General features: G+C 44.8%; 2 protein-coding genes across 4 annotated transcripts in view; both read left to right on the top strand.

Annotated features, from left to right (window-relative positions):
• Positions 1 to 2,418, top strand: part of RRP15 (ribosomal RNA processing 15 homolog) — a 37,169-nt gene extending 34,751 nt beyond the window's left edge. Inside the window, exon 6 of the mRNA XM_074579316.1 lies at positions 129 to 2,418. The gene's annotated coding sequence lies outside the window, so the exon portion shown is untranslated. The remainder of the gene's footprint in view (positions 1 to 128) is intronic.
• A 406-nt stretch (positions 2,419 to 2,824) lies between these two features.
• The window catches only part of TGFB2 (transforming growth factor beta 2), a 64,482-nt gene continuing 44,124 nt past the window's right edge, over positions 2,825 to 23,182 (top strand). Inside the window, exons 1-3 of one of the 3 annotated variants that reach the window (XM_074579311.1) lie at positions 2,825 to 2,989; positions 3,350 to 3,403; positions 3,788 to 4,071. In XM_074579311.1, the coding sequence (XP_074435412.1) occupies positions 3,813 to 4,071 (259 nt within the window). In that variant the 5' untranslated portion in view covers positions 2,825 to 2,989; positions 3,350 to 3,403; positions 3,788 to 3,812. Of the gene's footprint in view, positions 2,990 to 3,349; positions 3,404 to 3,563; positions 4,072 to 23,182 lie in introns of those variants that run through there. The other 2 variants (XM_074579310.1, XM_074579312.1) reach the window with 2 other exon arrangements.

The raw sequence follows: 23,182 nt of genomic DNA, 5'->3' as shown, positions 1-23,182 counted from the left end.
GCAAAACGGAGACCTGCACCCAGGTTAGCCTGACACCCTGTGTCACACTAAGAGGGTCAGAAGAGAAGCAACGGGTCATCTTGAATGGGAACAAAACCAAGGTTTATTTTCATTCTCTTTTTTCCTAGCTGGTCTGAAAGACTCTGAGGAAACATTGCCAAATCAGAAGGAATCTCAGCAACTTTCAAAATCTAGTCGGACTGGTTTGCTGTCAGCCTGGCTGGATCTCTGGCGGCTTACGAGGAGGTCTTCTCTGTGGCTTGGACCTCCAGTACCTCTGGCTGCGTGGGCAGCCTGGCCGGCCAGGCACCAAGCACGTGGAGTTTGGTAGCCTCCAGCAGGGCATCTCGAAGGCTCCAGGCTTTGTCAAAGACACTGCAAAGTTTGGGGCCTTTTTTATCTTCAAATTGGAATGAAAATGAATGTTCAAGAATTAAACCACTTTTTGATCTGGCAGGGCTGTATCTGTGGAGATCTCCTGAGAGGTGGTGGGAAGTCTCCTACGGAAGAAGAGTGTCAAGCACTGTCCCCCTGGCTGCCCTGAAGCCCCCAAGGCGAGTGGCGGGCAGTGCATTTACAGCAGTGAACTGTTACAAGGCCAGAGATGCTGTGTAAGGAATTTCTCCATGGTTTCAGCTGCAGCTTTTTGAGGAAATAATTTAATAACCCTTCTCTTTAGAAGTATTTGTGGTTGAGGTACCTCGTGTAACAGAGCTGATTCCTCAGCTGGTGAGCAGCGGCAGCGGCAGAGCTGTGAGATGTAGCAGCTCGGGGAACTGTCCCCTCGGTTTTGTACAGGTGCGGTGCAGAAGTGAAACCAGCTGAGTCTACATGTTGAGCTTGCTTGTTTATTTGAGTAATTTTGGAAACACTGCCATTCCTGACACTGCAGCTGTGTTTTTGAGGTCAGCAGGAGCAGGACATTGACATGTTACAGCAGTAAAAGCGTGATGTTGTGGCAGAGACGTTTAATCTGGCCTTGCAGGAATTCATAGACTTAAGTGGAAAGCACCACGAACTCTCGCATCAAGTGGATGCACTCTCGGATGTGTCTGCAGTGCTGTACATACCCACACGCTTTTAAAGAATGAAGAGTAAGTTCACTTTCAGAGGCTGCGTGTGTACGCATACCTGTAAATAATGTATTTCCTCAGCTCCTTCATCTCTTGGAGAATCTCATCTCTGCTGGTACCCCCAGCAGCACCACGTTAGCTGGCCACGTTGGTGCAAGATTCCCCTACAGCAGAGCCCTGCCAATGCAAACAGTGCGCAGCAGCTCCAGCGCACCGCCACAGCTGCTCGGAGGAAGCACTTCTCCTCACAGACGCTCTGGGGAAGGAAAAACTCACTTTACATGTTGGGGCTGCCATTCTCGAGCTTCGGAAAACAGTCGAATGTTTTGTAGAAAGAAGATGGTTCCTGAGATGTGATCAGACGGGGAAAGTCTTTGATGGTGGTTGCCTGGTTTATGTCTTGCATGATTCTCATTGTGCTTTCAGATAGATCCCAGTCATCCCATCTCACTTCTGCTATGTGTGTTTGCCTGTCATACCACGGGCAATGGCCCAGCTGTGCTTCTGAATGCCTGTGGCCCTTCCAGTACCTCTTCTACGTGTTTCTTCATCTCTGGACACAAAGCAGAGGTTCTTCAGAAACAGCCTTGTCCCACCTAAGAGGTTGTGATTGGAAACTCCTGACAAATAAAACCTGTGACAACCTAATTCAGAAGGGAATATAGGGCTCAAATGGGTAAGGGCAAAGAAAAAGGCTACTTCATCACTGTTTTATAAAGTTAATGTTGATGTAGGGGGGTGATAAATGGACTGTGAAAGAAAAGCTTTACTGCATAAAGTCGAGGGATGCCTAGTAGACTGTAATTTCCCCCCGGCGGAGGAGGGCAGCTGTCCTCCTGAGGTCACGGAGCGGGAGGCATTCCCCATGTACACACACGGAGCACTCATGGATGGATGGAGCCTGTGATGTTTGTTTGTCGTGGCCAAAAGAGGCAGCGGAAAAATTGAACCACAGGCGCAGCCTGAGCATTCGGGGCTTGAGCGTTTCTGTCAAGTGCAGATGAGGATGTATTTGCACACTTCCGACAGGAAAGGAGACCTCGGAGAAGGAGCAAAGCCTCCTCGGCTCTCAGCCCCTCCCTGCTCGGCGGGGAGTGCCGGTTACCGAGCAGCCCGTCGGTGGGGACGGACGCACGGACGAGAATCGCCCAAACCGCACTTGGAAGGGAAACCCGGGAGGAGGGCGAGGGGCAGCGCAGGGACCGAACCCCTCCCTGCCCTCCGCGCCGAAAGCCTTGAACAGAAACACAGCCGAGGGGGGGGGCGGAATTCTTCCTCTAAAGCAGGGGTGGTATTGGGCCCAATTACTTTAATAACGGGTGCAAGCAACATTAAAGCCTTACTTAAAAAAAAAATGAATAAACAAAAAGGAAAAAACCCCACAACCCTAGCAGGAGTTGTTTTTCCTTGTCGGCCCTTCTTCTCCTCTCCCCCCTCCCCAGCGGCGAGGACGGCAGCCAGGCAGCGGCGAGTCCCCTCTCCGGCTGCGCGGGGCGGAATAAATAGGCGGGCGGCGGCGCGGCCGGCGGAGCCCTCCGCGGCCCCTCCACGTCACTCCGCGGCGAGGCGAGCACGTGGGGCGGGGAGACCTTATAAATCTCCCTCTCCCCGCGCGGCCGTGATGTTATCTGCTGGCACTCGTCCCCTCCGCGCAGGGACAGCCGCGGGGCCGGGGGGGCGCCGGGCGGAGCGCTAGATCCGCCGGCAGCTGCGCCGTCGGGGTCAGCCCCGAGCCCCATCCCCAAAGCCCTGGGCGGCAGGGGGGGGAGAGGAGCGGCCGCTCCGCGGGAAGGCTTGTCGGGGCGGCGGCAGCGGCGCTGCCTGACTGCGGCGTAGGGTTGGCGTTTGGGAAAGGAGGAGGAAGAGGAGGGAGCTGGAAAGAAAAAAAACCCACAAGCTCTGCGGCCCGGGCGGGGGTGGGTCGGTGCATGCAGCGCGGGGCGCCGGCAGCAGCCTGCGGGACGCGGCCGGAGGGAGGATCGATCGCCGCCGCCGGGCCGCGGGGGCCGGGGCCGGGCGCAGCCCCGCGCACACGTGCGCGCCTCTGCCGGCGCCGCCGCGGGGGCTGAGCGGGGCGGTGCCGCCGCCGCCCGCCGGGAGCCGCCGGCCGCCGCGGGCGCACGGCGGGGCTCAGCGCCGCGCCGGCACCCTCTGCCCCGCCGGCTGCGGCAGCGCCCTGTAATACCCATCACTGCTGCTTCTCCCCCCTCCTTTTTCCTTTTTTCTTTTTTTTTTTTCAGTTTTTTTTTGGTTTTTTTTTTTTTGTTGTTTTCCAGCCTGCTCCGCCAGCGCGCTGAGAACAGTCTCCCTTCCATTTACTTGATTTGCAGGTTTGTTGGTCTGTTTAGGGGGGTTTCCTCTCCTTTTTTTGCTGTCCGGCTTACTCCACCCCCGAGTTTTACCTAGTTGTAGCAGCTTGCTTCCATTTATATATATATATTTTTTTTTTTTATTGGTATTTTTTTCACTGACGCTTCCCGTGTGGTTTTCGATTGCAAGCCGTCCTTGCAGTCCGATTTTTAACTGCATTTTGTCTGCAGGTCTTCTCTTTGTTTGTACACATCCCCTTTTTATTTTTATTTTTTTTTTCCGTTGTTGTTGTTCGTTGTTAAAGTCACTCTTTTTTTGGGGGGGCGCTGTATTTAAACACTTAAAATGCACTGCTATCTCCTGAGCGTGTTTCTCACCGTGGATCTGGCCACCGTGGCTTTCAGCCTGTCTACCTGCAGCACCCTCGACATGGATCAGTTTATGCGGAAGAGGATCGAGGCGATCCGGGGGCAGATCTTGAGCAAACTGAAGCTCACCAGCCCCCCGGACGAGTACCCCGAGCCCGAGGAGGTGCCCCCGGAGGTCATCTCCATCTACAACAGCACCAGGGACCTGCTACAAGAGAAAGCCAACCACAGAGCTGCCACTTGTGAAAGGGAGAGGAGCGACGAGGAGTATTATGCTAAAGAAGTTTACAAAATAGACATGCAGCCTTTTTACCCTGAAAGTAAGTCCTCTGTGTTTGTGCATGTGTGTAATTTTGCCCCTGAGGCTTGGCCATGCCCGGCACCTTCAAATACCAGCCCCGTGCATCATCATTTACTCGGTTTGCTCGTATCCTCAGCATCTATTTGGTGGTGGCTTCCAGGGTTTCGTTTAGGTGGTGGGGTACGTATGTGCCTGGGTGGGTGGGTTGGGGGGTCAGCTGTCCCCCCAGCCTGGCAAGGTTTCCGATCCCCTCTGAAGTCACCCAGAGTCTCTAAAGGTGCCTCTGCTTTCCGCCACCATGTACCTGAGCAAATCTCCCGCCCCCACCCCGGATCCCGCTCCCTCCCCAGCCCTGGGTTTAGCTCCCCCACAGCCCCGTCTGCAGCCTCCAAAAAGAGCCAATATCTTTCCACTGCTGTTGTTTCCCTTGGAGTGTCTGGATCGGGCAGGTTTCCATCTCTCCATAACTGAAAAGAAAAGGAGGTCTAAAAAAAAAAAAAAAAAAAGGAGTCACCAGCTCCTCTTCTGTCTCTGCCCCTCCAGAATGTGTTCCCTCAGACTGCTGGTGTTCAGAGAGGACAGGGACATAGATGTCCTCCTTCCTTTTCCCGCTCCAGCAAACCTCATGTTTTGGTTCATGGGCGCTTTCATTTCAGGTACAGGAAAAGTTTTCCCTTCTGGGTAGCCTCGGTTCTTGGAACCTGTCTCAGCCCATCTGCCTTTTGCTGTTTTTAATGACCTTCTGGTGATCCACACCACGTTTTGCACAAAAAGCAAAAAAGGGGTACAAATGCTCTGTGCTGACCAAATCCACTTAGAATGATTAATAATCGTAACGACGTGCCTTTTTGGTTTGGTAGTGAAGTTTAAGTGTATAGAAGAAGGAAAAAAAAAAAAAAGCACCGCACTGCCTTAAAAGAATCTAGATCATCATCATACCAAGGAAAGTGAAATACCAGAAGCAGAAAATAACTTCACCGTTCACATATCCAAAATCTAGTCCCTTCTCTTTTCATTTAGCTCAGCTTTTGTCTCTCTTCCCTCCCCCGCCACTTGATGCCCTATATACTTGCTGTCTGTTTTTTAAAAACACATACCTCTTGCTTAAATAGATAATGCAGCCATCTTGGTAACTTTATCCTAGAGTTTCTAATTGCATTTTCCCCTTATTTATTTTTAGTTTAGCAAGTTGTAGCTTTGGGGCTTGCTCTGTCTTGCATGTGATAGTCCTAGGATGCCAGCCAAGGTATCTGAACCCCACAGTCGGTGCAGCTTGCCTCCCTTTCTTCCTTTATTCTTAAATGACAGCATCAGGTATAGGACATCCTGGCGGTAAGAGCCATTTTTTTTATTGTAATTATGGCACCATCCATAATAGCCATGATAAATACGCTCCACCCTTGTTACCCTCGGGTAAGAAATACTTTTTTTTTAAAAAAAAAAAAAAAAAAGTAATTTGGAGCCAAGTGGGTATTAGCAGAGAGGTTCAGTATAATTCATAGCCCTAGCAAGAACACAGAAATCATGCCTGTTTTCCACGTTGGTATGCTGTAGTATTTTGCTGGTGGTTTTGATGGAAGTCAGCGCTTTGTTTTGAGACCTATGAGATGATGCCCTGAGCAGACGAATGAGCACCTATGGGCAAAGGTTAAGAAGACTGATAGCGGTGCCTTGGCTTGTGGAGTTGACCCGCTAGCAGCGAGTCTCTGAGAACTGTAAAATGCATTCATCCTGAGCACATCTGTCCTTTTTTCCTCGCGTGAGCAAACTACAAAGAACCGATAGTCCAAAATGCAGCTGCCTGCTTTCCAGAAAATTAAAATACCTGTGGTGTGTGACTTGGATGGTGTTGACAAAAGAGTATCTATTTTTAAAGTGTTGTCAGAGGCCAGGTTTGTACCGAAGTATCGATAGAGGTTTTGGAAGAGCAAAGGAGATTGCAGGTATCTACCAACAGAGTGCATCAGACGTTTGGGATCAGAGGGCCAGTTAGCAGCAAATCCAGTACTACTGTGCGAGGGCTGTCGCTAACATCAGAGTAAGTAGGTTAACTATTTTTCCACTGCTCTCTAGTTATGCTGGATGGAGCGAACCTTTCCAAAAAAGACAGAAAGGCAGAAATCGCTCCACCATATTTTAAAGGAAGAAATGGAAAGCGCAGCTCTGGCGGCCACAGGCGCTCTCTCCTAGACGTCTCGGAGTGATTTTTTTTAACTCTACGGTTTCTGCTGCGTCGGAGGGAGGCAGGAGGGAGAAGGGGATCAGTGTGAATGCACTGGAGGTCAAAAGCTGCTGGAAGGAAGGCATGGGAAAGATCAGTGGTTCAGTTTTTACCACAAGTTGTTAGCGTTCAGTAACTGACTACAACCCAAGTATTACAAATATGCTCTAATTATACTCGTAGTCAGCAATATATCACTACAGATTGCTGATAGGTCTTTGTGGGGCATTTTGTAAAGTTCAGACTAAATATTTTTAGCGATGAGGAGATTTAAAAGGAAAACTATAAGAGATATTGTATATACCCTAAGGCATATTTTGTCTTAAATATTATCCTTGGCCAACTGTACTGTATAAATACAGTAAATATGAATAGAACTGGCAAGATGCCAATCTCCTGGGATGAATTTTAGTCAAGAAGGTATTTATGGGATATAAATAATACTGTGTCAACATTTAAGAAGGGATCTGATTAGTTTTGAATTTATTCGTATTAATCTTTTCACATGCTGTTAGTTTAAGGCTCAAAGTAAAGTTATGCTAAGGTTTACTGATAGTTTGCACTGAGGAAGTAAGGGGGCATCTGGCTTGACAGTCCACTTGAGGTTAAAGGCACATCAAGTCAGAATATATGTGGAAATTCAGTGAGTCGGGGACTGCCGGACCCAAAATCAACAGATGTGAAAAGTCGTGGCAGAAAAAAATACTACAAAGAGGTTTGGAAAAACCAAAAAGGCTTTTGTCTGTCAAGCACGCCTGCCTGCGTTGCGCTCGTGACAGCATGGATTAGATACTGAAAGTCTGAAGCTCTCCCAAGTCCGGCTGGCAGTCAGAAACGGAGTTGTTTTACAGAGCGGTTTACAGGGGGAGGTGGGATATGGAAGCTGAGCACGACATCAGAGAGGGTTCTTGCGAATTCTGTGCCTAGGCGATGTTACCTGAGTAGATGCTTAATACTCATTTCTAAAGCTGGATGACATTACAAGTTTATTACTTATCGGTTCTTCCTTGTATATCTAGGGCCTGATGCTTAAGCTAATTATTTATTTGAGGCTGGGTGATAATTGCCATTGCACTGATAATAAACAGAAATTTCATGCCAACACAGTTAAGGATTGTGAATTGTAATACTAGCGCATTAACTGGGATACTCAAGAAAAAACGGCAATGTGTACGCGGGGGCTGGCGCCCGGTTCCGTCATCTTCATTCACGGCAATTTTTATCACATTCAATGAGCTGGTCCGTACTGATGGCTTAAGGCTAACACAGGTAAATTTTTAAGTTTTCTGCATTCTTGGAGATAGGTCTGCAAGCACTCAGTAGCCTAAGAAATCACAGTCCTTGTGGGTTTGGGCCTGGTTATGCATGGGTTTTAAACTACTTTAGTATGAAGGAGCCTCCGTGGGTTCCTCCCTGCACTGGGTGGTAGGATTAGTCTTCTCAGCAGCTCTGTACCATGAATATTGCTTTACATAGGCCATCATTCTGCTGAATATTCGCCTCATGAAAGACAATATTATAAACTGCCTGGGCACAACAACGTGCTTCTACTTTATCAACAAGGACTCGATTTACCATCGAGTATGTGGGCTCCTTGTCTTCAGGGTACCAGAATTACTCCTGGTCCGCGTCTGCCGGCACTGACTGCATCGTTACCACAATGTTAACAGCTACGGCTGCGCAGCTCGCGTCTGTTTGCATTAAGCAGAACACAGAAGTTAATCTTTCAGGATTTCCTATGTTGTTAATGGTATGGAAATGGTCTCAGAAGGAATACCTTATTTTAAAACCTCCTAGCTATGCTTGGCCCTGTGGCTGTGCTCTGCAGCATCTCTTGTAGGAGTCATTTGCCAGTCTTCCTCTTGGGTTTGCAGAGAGACCAGAAGGCATCCTTGAGGAGAGACGTGGGAGGAACAGTTCCTTGCTGCTTGTTCATGAATGGCACTTACTGCAATCTTCCTAGGTGGTGATGAAAAAACCCAGGAAATTGCAAATGGCTTTAAAAAGGGCCAAGGTAATTTTCTGGATGGTAGTCTCCTACGTACCAAGAGGGGTGATAAAATAATGTGCTCTGGTGCACTAACCAAGGGCAGCTGAAGTCAAAGAGAGCTCTCTTCTTCCACTCCCGCTCATGTGGAGCAGATGGCAGGGTGCACCACGTGCGTTTCCTGCCTGCTTTCTGAATCACCAGCGACTTGCTGTAAACAGGGTGCCAAGCTGGGAGAGGGGGAGGTCCACAAGCTAGTCTGGCATGGTATGTTGTTCCTGCCGTTCTTCCAGAGGATGAAGCCTACAGAAAAGCAAAGCACCCATGACCCCACTCTTTAATGCTGCAAGGTCAGAAGACCTGCAAGACAGAACTGTAGGGCTATATTCCTGAGTCCTTTCTGTAACCCTCCTTGAGTTTATCTCTGGTGTCTGTTTTAAAGAGGCACTTTCACTCTAGTTTGAGTGAAAAGGTTAGATGTGCATCACTGCCTCTGCCGCTCCCCAACCCCAGCCCGTTGGCAATGGAAATATTTTGCAGTCCCAGAGACCTATTTGGAAATGTGCCCTTGTCTTCTGCTCATGGCCGGAGCTGTGCAGGGAGTGCCCGGAGCTTATGCCACTCTTGCTGGCTCCACTTAATTGCAGGACTGTGTGTGAGTAAGTGATTGTGTGAAGAAAGCAGAGCATCATCTTCATTAGCTGCTGGTTTTAGCCTTGCTCATTGTTGGTGCACTGGGTGAGAACAGTAGCGGTCATCAGGATGGCTGTGTTACTTTGAAGTTACCGCTTCCAGTGTTTTGCTGTCAGTTTGAGATTCCAGAGCTGAGCAAAAAGATGAATGAGAACTCCTGGCTGTCATCCTTGGTGAGCTTCTTCAGCACAGTTCTGAAACATGCATGAAGCTTCACACACATGAATGGACTCATTAACGTTAAGGCTCTGTGTATGCCTAATTAGCTTCTTGAATTGGGGCCCGGTTTATGGCACATTTGCAGGGATGAACAAAGCCAGACAGTTCAAATCCCTCTCGCTGCGTTGAAATCTGTCATTTGGGCATTGGAGCCCAGTGAGAGAGAGATGCTTTACAGGATTTTTTAGAGAGGAAAGAAGAGGCGCTTCAGTACTCCTGTGATCCTGAAGAAGGCTGACCCTCTTGGGCAGCTGGCTTCTTTTGCCTTTGCAGTGTCTGTGCTCCACTGTTCCTGTGTTACAGATAAAGAGAGGAACCCCAGGGTATGGTAACAAAACGAGTCATGAGTGAAGACACACAAATGTTTCCATTCCTGTTGGGAAACCACATGCTGCACATTTTCAAGCAGGCACCTTTTGGCTTGAGGATGATTCACTCCCCAGGTATTATTTAAAGTAATACTTTGTTACAGATGTTTTCTGCTGATTTGTTTAGACTAAAAAGTTTGTTTTGGTTGTTTGTTGAGGGAAAGTTTGCATCCTGCTTTCAACCACAGGCTCTTGCTTGTTTCCCTTTCGATCTGGGATATGGGCTAGTAGGTGCCTAGCTCCAGCGTCACTGTCGGTTGGCTTCCTGTAGTGGTCTATCTGAAGCTGCTGCGTTTCTTCTTTAAAACAGCTCCTCTACACTTGTCCTCGCTGTCGTTGCTGCTGTTAAGTGATTGCAGCTGGGCACCCAGCTGTACAAGACATAGAGCTGCAAGGTGCAGAGGAGAAGCTCAAAGATTTGTCTCTGGCAAGAGGATGAGGAGTTGAAAAAACCACAAACCTAGTGTGAAGGGTTATGTTTTATCTCCTTCCAGTGTGACCAGTTGTTTTTGAATTTATAAATGACTCATGAGCCTGTTTAGGACTGTGGTTCTCTTAGCTCAAATGATGCAGGATCAGCCCTGGAGAAATGAAGTGCTAGACCTGGCTTCATTAGACCTGTCTGGTGAGCAGGTTTATACTTGGTTTTGGTGCTCTGCAAGTTGGTCCAGAGTAGAGAAGTTGCCTTTTTGGGTAGGATAGCGTTCTCTAAACCAGCCAGGTTTTCCGAAGGGAACCGCACGGCAGTTTGTGCGTGTTGCTTGGGAAGCTCCTGGCTCCTTGTGAAGGAGGTCAAGTGGGATGGTTTAGGCAGCAGCACAGAGAGAATGTTGCTCTTTGGGTTCTCTGACAACCCACACTTGGTTTCCAGGAGCTGCTAGACCTCAGAGGCATTCCAGCAGCAGACTGAAGCAGGCTGAGAGTATGGAGAGGATCTTTGGAACATCTCTCCCTCGTTCAGGTTTTAATTTGGACAATGAGCGAGGTTCCTTTTAATTTCATGTGTGATGCTCATTGACATATTCAGGATCTTCATTGTAGAGATGAGCTTTTTCCCACTGAAACCTCCTTAGGGCAGGAGCCTCTTTTTGTTATTATATAAGATCTAGCATAGTGTGATGCTGACTTCAGTTTATTATAAGTAATGGTGTAAAGTATAAATCATAAATTGACCTCGTAGCTGACCCTGCTTTGAGCTGGAGGTTGGACTAGATGTCCCTTCCAACATGGATTAACCTGTGAGCCTCGTAATACTACATTTTAATACAAGAAAAACAATGCATTTTGTTTCAACTTCCATAGGGTGGTCTTGATTCAAGTATCACCCAGTTTCTAAAGATATGTTGTTTTCTGTCAGTCTTGGATTTGTCCCTCTGTTGTAGCTTTCTTGCACTAAAATGTTCCTGTTCCTCTCTCCCTCTGCACCCGTTTTTCTTTTACTTTTCTTGTGTGAATATTGCTTTTCAAATAAGCATTGTAGGTTGCATGAAAATAGACTACTGTATTACACTTCAGCAAAAGCTGTGGCATCGTTTTAGGTGAACTGAGTGGGGGAAAAGGGAAATGTTGTGATACTGACTTTTCACTTTGCTTGTTTGGCTCCTTCCCACCGTATCTGACCCACACTGCACTGACAAATGCCGCATTTGTCTTGACAGGCGAGTTCACAAATAACCGTTTATTCATGACTTGGAGCTGCTGTAAGACTCCTTCTGGGTTGCTTAATCTGACAGTTGTGCATTTGAGCAGAGACTTTGAAGAAAAGGCTTTGCAGGATGACTGTAAGTTCAGTCTGACTTTCTGAAAACTAAGAGGGAGGTCTTGCGTGAAAGGGGATACTGTACTTAAGTATATGTGTGCGTGTGTGCATGCGTGCACACACACGCGTGCATATATTTAAGAGCATTAAAACATCTGTTGTTGCCAAAGCCCAGATTGGAATGTTCTGGGAAAGATAATTTAATTTTTAGCTTCTGGATTCATTTCAGTGATGGTAATTTCAACACTTCCTGGGGAGAGTCTATCAGTGGTTATGTGCATCAAATGCAGCGGTAAATCTGTCATTCTTTCCATTTCAGTTTTTCAGGCTTACAACTTCGTTATTTTTCCCTGTTTGGCTGGTGTTAGTATCCAGTGTTTTCCCTGGCTTCATCTCTTTTAAACCCCTGCCTTGAATTTTAAAAGGCCAGCTAAGCCTGTTGAAGTTCCTTCTTTTACTTTTTTTTGTTTACATATAGCATTTGCAATTCAGCAGCTAGCTCAGCTGAAGTAGTGACGGTAACTTATCTTTACCATAGTGATGACTGAAAGATAGGAATCAGAACATGTTGGTTTTCATTCCTTGGGGTGGGAAAAAAAAACCCAGCCCACAAAAAAACCCCAACCCTGTGGGTGGACTTTGTACCCAGGAGGCTGAAAAACTAATAGATCTTAGCAGCACTGACTCTTTTGAAGTGGTCAGAGAGTACCTAGCAATCTCATACTTGATGAAGGCTTCTGCTCAATAATACTTATTAATCCTGAGCCCACAGATGTGTTTACAGATGATCTCCCATATCCTAGATTGAACAGAGAGTAGTTCTTGCTTATTTGAGTGAGTGTTGTCCAACGTGTATAAAATGACTTTCTGGGGGGCTTTGGGCAACAATCATAAAGATATTTTCTAGAACTGCCAAGATGCAAGCTAGGAAGAAGAACACCTGCAGAACTTTCCATCTTCCAAGTGACGTGTAAAAATGATGCAGCAAATTTACCCTCTTCAGATGAAGCAGTGGGTTGAAATAATGGCAGATGTGTCTGGCAGGCACAGTGTGGTCGGGGTCTAGCATTTACCAGAGCCTGTGGCAGGCTGCTGCTCCTTGTCCCACCTCTGCTTGGTCCCAGCAAAGCGGAGAGGCATCCCTGCTCTCCCATGAACGTTGATGATGGAGGAGCAGCTCTGCCCTTTGCATCGCAGTTCCTGGCCTCCGTGCTTTGAGGGTTTGATGCAGGAATCAATCCAGTTGACCAGATAATACTGAAACAGAGCACTTACGAATACCTAGTAAGTATAATTTATGGATAGGGGTCAGGTCCACTGACATGCGATACTGGCAGTTCATTTCTTTATCCAAATGCCTACAGGGGGCATAGGGGATGTTTGCCCTTGGGGAGGGATAAGTGTTACATTGTATTCTCCAACATGATAGGATGTTTTAAACTGCCTGGAGATGTGTTGGATCCACCATCCTTGTGTTCTGTTTCTCGCCCAATCTCTGAGAGATCCATCCCAGTTTTCTTGGCTGCTGTTGTTGGCTCTGGGCCTCCTTGGCAGAGCAAGGGCTGTATATGTCTTGTGCCAATCACTGCTCTATACTCAAATTTTTCCTGATGCACGCTTTGGAAGTGAAGTAGCCACATTTCAACATTGAGGTACGCTGAAAGATGTCTGTGTGTTTCATTTGTTGTGCTTGTTGCGTGTTTACCTAGCATATAATGGCAGGCTATTCCAGCAGACATACATACATCTTTAGGTTTGTGAGTGAGGAACAAGTTCCAGCTTTCTTAAAAATAAATCTGCTGTTCTGATCTGGTGGTGTGATACGAACTAAGAGGCTCCCTGCCAGGATATACAATTTGGAAAGCAAGGGAGCTAAGCAAGCAGCTTTGTCCCAGTTAGGATGGACTCGGAACAGATTGTTGGAAGTCTGAGCTTTCTCTCCTTCTTTGAATCTGGATTCCCCCATCCCATCTTGCATTTCTCCCTGATGCTAGGAGCCATGCACTTGGAAATTTCACGTTCCCCTTGCTAATCAGGGAAGAAAAGAGCCCCAAAAGGATCTAGAAAAAGAGATCTTTATAAAGGTGGCCAGAGACTGAGTTACAACAATATCATGTATCTGAAGGAACTTACCTCCTTCCAAGTTGGAGTCCTATTATTTACCCACTTTATTGGGAGACTTAATTTTCTCTGGATGGAAATGTATTTGTTGAGGTAGAGTCTGGAAAGGAATCTGCCTCATGCACACTTGCCACAAGGCCAGCTATACATGTGATACAGTCAAACCTTTCCATTTTTCTGCCTTTTGAGAGTATGTTCCCCAGATTAATGGCCCTGATCCAAAGTCTGCTGAAAACACTGGAAGCCTTTCCATTGACTGCAAAAGTCTTTGGATCAGGTATTAAGTGCTGTTCCTTTGTTTCAGGGAATGGCCACATCTTCAAGATATATTGGGATGTATTACTGTAATGTGGTGCTTTCCCTTTTATTGAGTTGCCACTGGAGATGTTCTTCTGTGTAAGGCTTTGCAAAAGAAAAAAAAATTGCTTTTAAAAATAAACACCTTAGTAGCTTATTGATAGAAGCATTTGATGGCAGATGTCATCTGGGAACAGCATATGGCAGCAATATGGCAAGAATTGCAGAATGCAGAGAAGGAGGCATGAGTTCATGTCCTGTACTACTTAGGTAATCCACACCTCCCCCTGTCTAAAATAAATGACCATCTGACTGCAAAGGTCTTGGCAAATAAACATGATATAATATATCTCTATCATCCTCCCTACAGCGAGTTTTTGTCTAGAAGCTCATCACTCCACATCCAGAGGCTTCTTATAAACACACGCAAAATCAGACCTCAGCGCCCAGAGCAGGGAAGAATCTAAAGGCTGTGAATAAGAATGTGGCAAATCCCTGTGCAGTGGACTGTGAAAAAAGGTCAGGGCTAAGCCAATAAGGTGTTTTTATGTTATCAATAAAATCTTAAAAGTGAGTTCTGAATAGAGCTGGAGCCTGGCGAACAACTTCTGAAAGTCAATTTGCTGCATGATATATGCTGAGTTTACAAGCTGGAAAGCCAAGTAGTTTGGGAACAGGAGCTGTGCTTATAGCATGAAGGTGCATGTGGTTTTACATAAAGCCTCTCTGACTTGATATGTCTCAAAGTGGCTCACGAAGTAATGACTTAACTTTTGAGGTATGTTTTTTTGCATGGATGAAAAGTTGGAGCAGTTTAATTTGAGTCAGTAAAGCCACTCCAGATTTTTCCTTGTGGTGTTGAAACTGGAGTCTGTGCAGTGATTGTTTAGGCAAGCAGAGCAGTCATTGTGGCTGGGGTTCTAAGCGTCAACTAAAGGAGTGGTTACTTTGTAGCCTTTGAGAATCACGGCATTTTATTCAAATGAAGGCTGATTTAGGTAAATCTTCTTTGCTGATTATAAATGTCCTGAATGCTGTTTTGAATCATGTTTGTACTACTACTACTATGTACTTTACAAAGCCTGGGAGGACTCAACATCCACCACAGGTAGTTGGGGTTTTGTTTATTTTTTTTTTTTTTTTTTTAAAAAGAGCTTGGGTTATATTTTATCTATGTGGTACTTCTTGTGTCCTGTTGGGATGAGATTTAATCCCAAGCCATTTGATGCAGGGTATGAAATCAGAGGGCTTGGTTCTTGTTTAATCTAAGGCAATACTACAGCGTCACAAAGTATAAAGTGCCTTAACGCAATGACAGCCAGAGCTGCAAGCGGGTTTCGGATTGAACATGAATGTTGCCTTACAGCTGAAGGAGATACTCATCTCAACAGGGATGAGGCGTTCTTCTCAGGGTATAGTGTTCCAGGTCTGTTCACACTCATAGCTAATGAATAATTGATATACTGTATTTTAAAAGGGTGAGACTGATGTTGCTCTAGGAGGCTCTGTTTTATGGTAGGATGGATGCTTGCAGATTAAAAAAGCTGGAGGCCATCATGATGGACTTCTGGTCTCCCTACCTGCATTTTCCAAGCTATTGAGTTTTGCTGAATTAATTCCTTTTTGAAAGGGAGTTGACGCCATGCTTGGTAAATTACCCAGCAATTAATTACCTGCACTAGAAACAAGTATCTTTGTGTTTTAAGTTGTTTGCCTTCAAGTTCGAGCATTTGAATCTGGTTTAAACCTTCACTTGCTGTTTTGAAGACCCGTTATCAAATTTATGGGCATTGTGTAGGCACCTGCAGGAGAAGGAAGTTTTGCAGACAGGGACTGATCTGGCTGACAGCAAGCTGGCGTGGCTTCTGGAAGACCCTGCAATGAGGCAGCTAGGAGCTCAGCATGGGCTGCTTTGCCCGACTTTGAGCATGTTTCAGACCCATAGACTGTGATTGAGCCACAGCTCTTCAATACGCTGTGCTCCTTGAGATATTGGCTAGCGTTTCCAGTTATTCTCAGTTTCCCACTGAAACTCCTCTGCTTTATTCATATACTCCTGAGATTGTCGACAACAGCATTGGACACAGTATTTCAACAGTGACTGTGCCGTTATGAAGTACATGCATGTTGCAGGCTCTGCTCTAATTCAATATTACACAGTTTATGCAGCTAGTTTTGGCAGTAGCTTTGCCAGGAGCTCTACAAGGAAAAGTAAAAATTCATACTTGGGTAGTTATCTACCAGAGTCCCCCCTTGCCCTAGTCCTTTTCAGAGGTGCTGACTCTCAGGATGGAGTCCTCTCTCTCTAAGTATGGCCTAGTTTCTCTGTCCTAGAGTTGTATTTTCATATTGATTCTACTGACATTTACATCTTGATAATTCAAGATTCAAGTCACTGTATTTGTGATGCATCTTTTTCGTTATTTGTCACATCCATATCATTATTTCATCTACAGTTGGTGAATAATGGTTTAGTTTCTTTCCAGGTGATGGATAAAAATATTAGATAGTAGAGCACAGTAAAATGAGCCTTATGGGACCTTGTTAGAAGCTTGTCTCTCAATAATGCTTTCCTATCTACCATTGTATTTTGAGTCTCATAAAAACGCAAGGCTTTGATTCATTTACTGCCTGGCCATGTTAGTGTCCTGTTGTTCCTCTTTCCTAATGAAATCATTATGTAGCACCAGCCTAAATGTCTTGCAGCTACCCAAGTATATTATATTAAAGCAGTTGTTTTACCAACAGGACTACTGACTTCACTCACTAAGATCCTGGATCAGTGGGATCTGTTTTTCTAGAGCTGATGGTGGTTTTACTCCCTTAGCTCCTCTGAGCTGATTCTTATTCCTGCACTTTGCATATTTTTTCTGGGATCAATATAAGGCTGATTGTGTATGTGAGATAGCATGGATTGCCCTGTTTAGGCATTATATATTAGCAAATATGTTCTGCTTTAAACCCGTAAGATGTTTTCCGGTGTTTAAGATCTATTGAAAGCCAGTTTTAATAATTTAGATAGTTCCTTGGACAGCTCTTTAAAAAGTCTTCATGCAAGTTATGTGGGCTTCCTTTTTTTACAATGTCTGATTATTGTAACTATTGTTTTAAGACCTTCTGAGTTGCTGCTGGAATAAAAAAAATAGATCATCTTTTCATCCTATGATTGCCTGGATTTTTTTATCTACAGAAGTATATTTCATATTTCTGTATTATTATTTCAACAGTTGTTATCTTGTAATGGATGAATACCACTGTTAAGCTTCCTTAGTACTTAAGTAAATCTCATCTTTAAGTTTCTTGGCCATGAAGCTGGTACCCCTGTTTGATTTTTCTCATGTCTTATCTACAGTTCTTATTTTCTGGCATATAGTAGTTCTCAGCAGCTATTACTTTTGTTTTTGTTTGTAATATATAGTTGCATTTTTTAATTTTATCTCCTTATGGTTGTATTTGGTTTCTATTACAGGCAGTTTTCTGAGCTGAGTGGTCTTATTTGTTGATTGTGGAACTGTGTCATTTTTACCTGTCCAGCAAACTAAGCACACATCCATTATCCTTTCGGGTTTTCTCTGTAAACACTTCTGTCCGATTGATTCAGCTCATTGTTGTATTCGTCTTTGTATGGCTGTCTCCTGCATAATACTAAACCTGAATGTGTGAATGTGTTCAGTTCTTTGGGACTTCCTGATTTTGTGCAGAACCTGAGGTGGTCACTTCTACCTCAGCTGAGAATCTTCACATCTGGGTCACCAAAGCACCTCAGTTCTGTCTTCAAAGTAAACTGGTACCCGCATCTGGGTCCTTGAAGGTGCTTAATTGTTCAAGTGCTGGGGGCTTAAAATAAGGGGTCTTCAGAAACCACCTGGTCAGAGAGTTACCATATCTCAGCAGGACCAGATACAAAGGCGTGGCCTGACAGAGTTGGTTGCCCTTGTGCTGGCGGGAGCAGTGCCACCCACAGCTCCTAACTGCAGAGGAGGAAGTAGGTGGTGATGGGTTATCTAGTGTCGTACAGTTGGCAACTCTTCCCTCAGAGAGGCAAGGGGCCAGGCACTCCGACTGTGACACTAGTTCTGTTGCCAGAAACCATAATTTTGGAAGGCAAATCAATTTTTTGGGTTTCTTTTCCATATTCAATAGCACAAGACATGGGAGACCTCCAAGTCACTGGCTGGGTGACTCCATGTTGCAAAGTAGTTAGTGGAGTTCTTCCTACCCAACCCAGAGATCTGAGCCTGTAACCTATAAAGAACTTTCACTTGTGTTAAAAGTAGTGTAGAGGGCATGATGGCTCATAACTCATCTTAGTACCTGGGACTTAGTAAAAGGACCTCGGAATTAGGAATATCTGTACTTAAATTGTAAGAGCTGTTACTCTTATTGAGTCTATCCTCTTAACACTAAACTGGAGCTAACTTTAGCAAGTATCTTCAGGGAACAATCTCTTTTTGACAAGTTACTGTATAAAGATGACTACGTAATAATGACCAGTTATTCAACATTAATCTTCTCTCTGATAGCCGTGATTTAATAGCATGATTTGGGGCTAGTTTTATGTGAAGCTCTGCAGATGAGCTCCTCCAGGCTTTGTTGTACTGTACTATTTATTCAGCAACTCTTAATCCTTCCATGTCCATATCTGTAGTAGTCTCTGGGCTCAGTGAGTAGCCACGTTTCCCATGCAGTTCATGAGGTGTTTCAGGGATCTTGAGAAGCGAGCTGTCTGGGAGCTTCCTAGGCCAGTTGGGGTGAAAAGTGGAGGAAGGAGTTGAAAGCTGAGCACGTCCACATGGGCAGGCAAATGTGCATCTCCTGCATGCAGGAGCTAGGGGCACTAAATTCTGCTGGCTGGAGGGTTTTCCCTAAGAGAGGTTTACAATCTCTGTGCTTTTCTCTTCCTCATTTACACTGGACCAGGATGTAAATCATTTTAATTGTTATTACTGTTACAAAGAAGGAAAGACTGCGTGATTTTAATGTGATCTAAAAACTTTCACTTCCCCCTTCATCTATTACCCACTGTCTTTATCTTAATCATTTAAAGATGTTGCCTGTGCTTTGAGTCTATGAATCTTGACTTCTCTACAGTGCAAAAAAATGTACAGTTTTCTTTTGCTTTTCCTTCTCTGTTACACTTTTACTTCTTGTATAATTCCGTTCTGTTCTTTTTTATTATTTTTTTTTTCTCCCCAGAGTGAAAGGGTTGGACAATCCAACCTGCTTTTCTTGAAAATGACTTGCTTTCGTTTCCTCCTCCAGCCAGGGAATAGTTTGGAAACGCTGTTCTCTGGACCCTTGGCCGGGCAGGAGAAGGCAGCCAGCTGCGCCGCTTGCCAGGGGAACAGGAGCGCTTCCTGGCAGAGGTGGGGCAAGAGGAACAGAGCCTGTGCCGTGGGGCTCGCTTTCATCTCTTCCACTCTCTGCAAGGCAGTTCTGAAATTTCCTGGCTGCTTTTAAATCTTTCATTTAGAATAACTGAGCAGTGAGGCCCACTTTTTTTTTTTTTTTTTTTAAAAAAAAAGGAGGAGAGAGCAACTTGCTTTTATAAATAGCAATAGATGAAAAATACTAATCTGTGCTGGGCAATCCAGCACAAGTTTGTGTGATTTTGAATACCCAATAAGGGAGGATGGGTGCTCCCACATGCCTGGCCACAATCACTATCACCTTGTATGAGTCCCCTTTTTGTATAATCATCCTCATATGATTCCTCTGTTAAGAATATGATCTAGTTCTATGGTCGATCCTGTTCCATTATATTTAGCATATTTAGGGATGGATATGTGCTGTGATGTTTTGATTCCCATATATTATTTTCTTTTCTTTTCCACAGTTCTGGGTACATTTGGATTTGTGGGTTTGGTTGTGGAGCTCTGAGCATTGCAGAGTGCCTGAGGCCTGTTGCTGAGGTGAAGTGTTGGGCAGGAGGAGTGCTTCAGCATTGCATTCTGGCTTTGGGGACCTGCAAACAAGTTGCTGTCAGCAAACATTGCAAATGCTTTACTTTGTGGAGTAGTCTTTGAAATGAAATTTTGCAGGTTTCCTGGTAAAACATAATTAAACTTAATTGCTTGGTCTCCATTGTTGGGGCCTTTATCAGAAATACATAAGTGAAAAGACTTCTCTTTAAGCCTCTGAGAAGTTTGGAAGCATCCATCCTCTTCCATGGTTTCATCAGAGACATGTTTCTGAAGAGGTCCCAGTGTGAAAATGACTCCTGTGGAGGTTTTCTGTGATTTGCTTCCAAGTCTGACGTGCCTAAATTTGTCACTGTTCTCTTGTCTTCTTCCTAAGGCATTTCAGAGATATCTGGAGATGCCATGGATTCTCATGCCACCTTTGTAAGTGATATATTTCTCTCTATCTGTACGGGTTCAGCTTTTACCATGAACCTTGAGTGAAGTCAGAAAATGATGAGGGGTTCCTGGCTTGACCTAAAGTCACAACTGACAGAACCACTGGTGACAAAAGGTAACTCATCTGAGGAGCTGATTGCAGTGTTTGCATCAACAATGATGGGAAACCTCAAAGCAGTATGAAGCCTCAGTGTCACGATGAAACTTCTCTCATCCTCCCATGCAGTTTTCCAAGGTGGAAAAAAAAAATTTGTTTGACATAAGGAAGAGGTTTTGTTTTATCTGCTTTTATGGAAGTCTGGGTATGGTGAGATGAGCTTTACAAACTTCTAGTTTGGATTGTTGCAATTCATCCTCCTCACGTTGGAGGCAAAAATTGCCGGTGGCTGACCTGGCTGAAAGCGGCCAATACCACCAAGAGCAAGTACATCATGTGTACTGCACAAATGGCATTTGCTCCTTCAGAGCCTTTCTGGTAAGATCTCATGTTTCTGACTGGAAGTTGGAAAGCTTGGGTTCCTTCTGCCTTAGAGACTTTGTTAACCTCAAGTAAATTATGAGGCAGTGGTAGCATTTTTGCATACTGAAAGCTAAGCAGGTAGGCATGAGTACTCTTAGTTCAAGGGCATTGACAGCATTTCTGTGTTTTTTATAATTTTTTCATCTCTTCTGACAAGGAACTTTAAACTTTTATTGATGTCACCAAAGAAAAAAAATCTTTGTGAAAGCAGTCTTGTTCTTCTATGCTGGAAAAATTGAAAAAAAGAGAAAGAAATTCACTCTGGATATTCCTTACCCCTACTTCGTCTTATTGAGAGGTGCTAAGCAAAACATCCATGGGTAGGAACAGTCTAGCTGGGGAGGCTGTAACTGCCCGTGTTTAGTGAGTCAGGGCTCTCCACAACTCGTGTAACAGAGATCCTTTTCTTTGCTCCCATTCTGGTCCTGCTAGTGCATCAGCCAACTTTCACCCCGTATTGCAGCTGCTGACAGAGAGGTTTTCTGATGTGTGGAGCCAAGGGCCAACCACAATTTGTCCATGTATTTACAGGGATCATTTCACTCCAGTAGAAGCGTGGCCAAGTATTTCTTGATAGAAACATGCTGCATCCATCTAACACTATCCAATTGAGGCAAAGTGAAAAATGCCGCAATATTTGTATTACAGTAGTTGCTCAAGCCCCAGTGAGAGATCAGGACCCTGTTGCGTGAGGCGCTAGTGAGCTCGTGGTACTTTTCCCAGTCCTACAGACCTTTCCATCTGAGCTGACAAGTCAGATAATGGTGCTCCATGGTATAATCAGTTACAGTGCAAAAGGCATGTGTGCTCAAAACCAAAGACTTTCATGTGATCTTAAATATTTCTTCATATAATAGCGTTCATCATCTCGTGGCTGTGCTAGTCCAGCATGCTTATCTAGGAAGTGATCATACATGAGAAATGGAGAAACTTCATGTGTCATTCAGTGCTACTGGTGGTTTGTTTTGGTTTGGTTTGTGTTTTTTTTTTTTTTTTTTTTTTTTTTTTTTTTTTTTCAGGGCCAGACATTAATCTTGGCCTTAGAGCCCCAGTAAATTATTTCTCATCAGCAGCATGGTGAGTCTGAAAAGAGAAATTAGAGTCAAGAGGGTATTTTCCCAGAAGATTACAACAGTTATAATGGAGGTCAAACTTTTGGCTTCAGCTATTGGACTGTTTCACTTTAAACTTGAAATGCACATTAGTGAAAGCAGCAATCTCAAAGTTTAGCATGAAATAATGCCAAAGACTGAGGGGGGGGGGGGGGGAAAGCATGTTCTAGTAATTTTACTAAAACTTTGCCGTCACTCTTCACACTGAATGTAACTTTTCAAGCAATATAACAAGCAATCCCAAGATAATGAATCACCAGTGGAGGAAAGCACTGTACAACATAGCATCCTAGTTTGGGGAATTCAAGTCCAGGGGATGGTGTATCAATTATAATTATTTACTGTGTTTTAAGCATGAATTTGATATTAATACCACAGAGAATTTACTTATTATACTTGCACTAGTATACATTTCAAAAATCCTGGTATAAATTCCTTTAACGCAAGGCTTATCTCATTAACTTAAGTAGCCGTTAACAGTTTATTAGCTAGTTGCAGGACAGTTGCAGTAGGTTTCCAAGTGCATTACCCAGGAAACAGAATGCTTCGAAGAAACATTGTTAATTTTTTAAGTTAATCTGTCTGTATGTGTGTAATTAATAGCATGTGAAAATCATTCCCACGGGAAGGGTTTTGGAAGCCTGTCGCTCACCCTGGCTGCAGCGGGAGCTTTCTGTGCGTGGCGGCTTCAGCTCTGGGCTCCCAGCTGTTATTACCTTGCTGCATACTGGGCATGGCTCTGGCTGGCTGGAGGGCAGGTCTGTTGACATTAGTAGAGTTCATGTATTGATCTGTACCCTCTGGGACCTGACCTAATGACATACATTCCGGAATTACTTTGTATAAATATATCTGAGAGGTATAGGTATCAGTAGGTGTATTCATAAAGCTTGTTCAGGAATGTGAGCTGTTTGCCAACAGCCAGTTATCACAGGAGAAACAGGGAGCTGGAAGGACTTCAAGCAGCTGCTCCATTGGTCCTGCATTAGAAGAGGGTGTAGACTGTAGCTATGATATTCCAGATATGTATTTGTGTAACCTTCTCCTAAAGGTTTCCTGTCACCGCCACCACCTGTGCAACCTATTCTAGTGCATCATCGTTAACCTTGAGGTCTAAAGGTTTTCGTGATGTCTTAGCACAAACCTTCCTTGCTGCAGCTCAGAACTACTCATGATTTATCTGTCACGGACATGGAAAATGGATCATTCCCCCACTTTTTGTGGCAGCGGTTTACATACCTAAAGGCTGTTTTTATGTAACACCTTCAGTAGTGTCTTTTGGCTGAGCACCCCAGATTTACTTGTTAGTCCATGTTTTATAACACTGTAGTAATCTTATTCCTCTGCAGCACCTAGTTGGGTAGTTCCTTCTGTTTTCACTAGGAACCACTGATAACTGCTTTCTCAGAGCAGTCTTCCAGTCTTGCAGCCTACCTACTGTGTTTTTTTTCTCTAGACCACATCTCCCTCATTT

The sequence above is a fragment of the Larus michahellis genome, chromosome 3 (assembly GCF_964199755.1).
Source record: "Larus michahellis chromosome 3, bLarMic1.1, whole genome shotgun sequence".
In the NCBI taxonomy this organism is placed as follows: Eukaryota; Metazoa; Chordata; class Aves; order Charadriiformes; family Laridae; genus Larus; species Larus michahellis.
The sequence above is the reverse complement of the archived record's forward strand: the minus strand, read 5'-3'. Positions and strand labels throughout refer to the sequence as shown.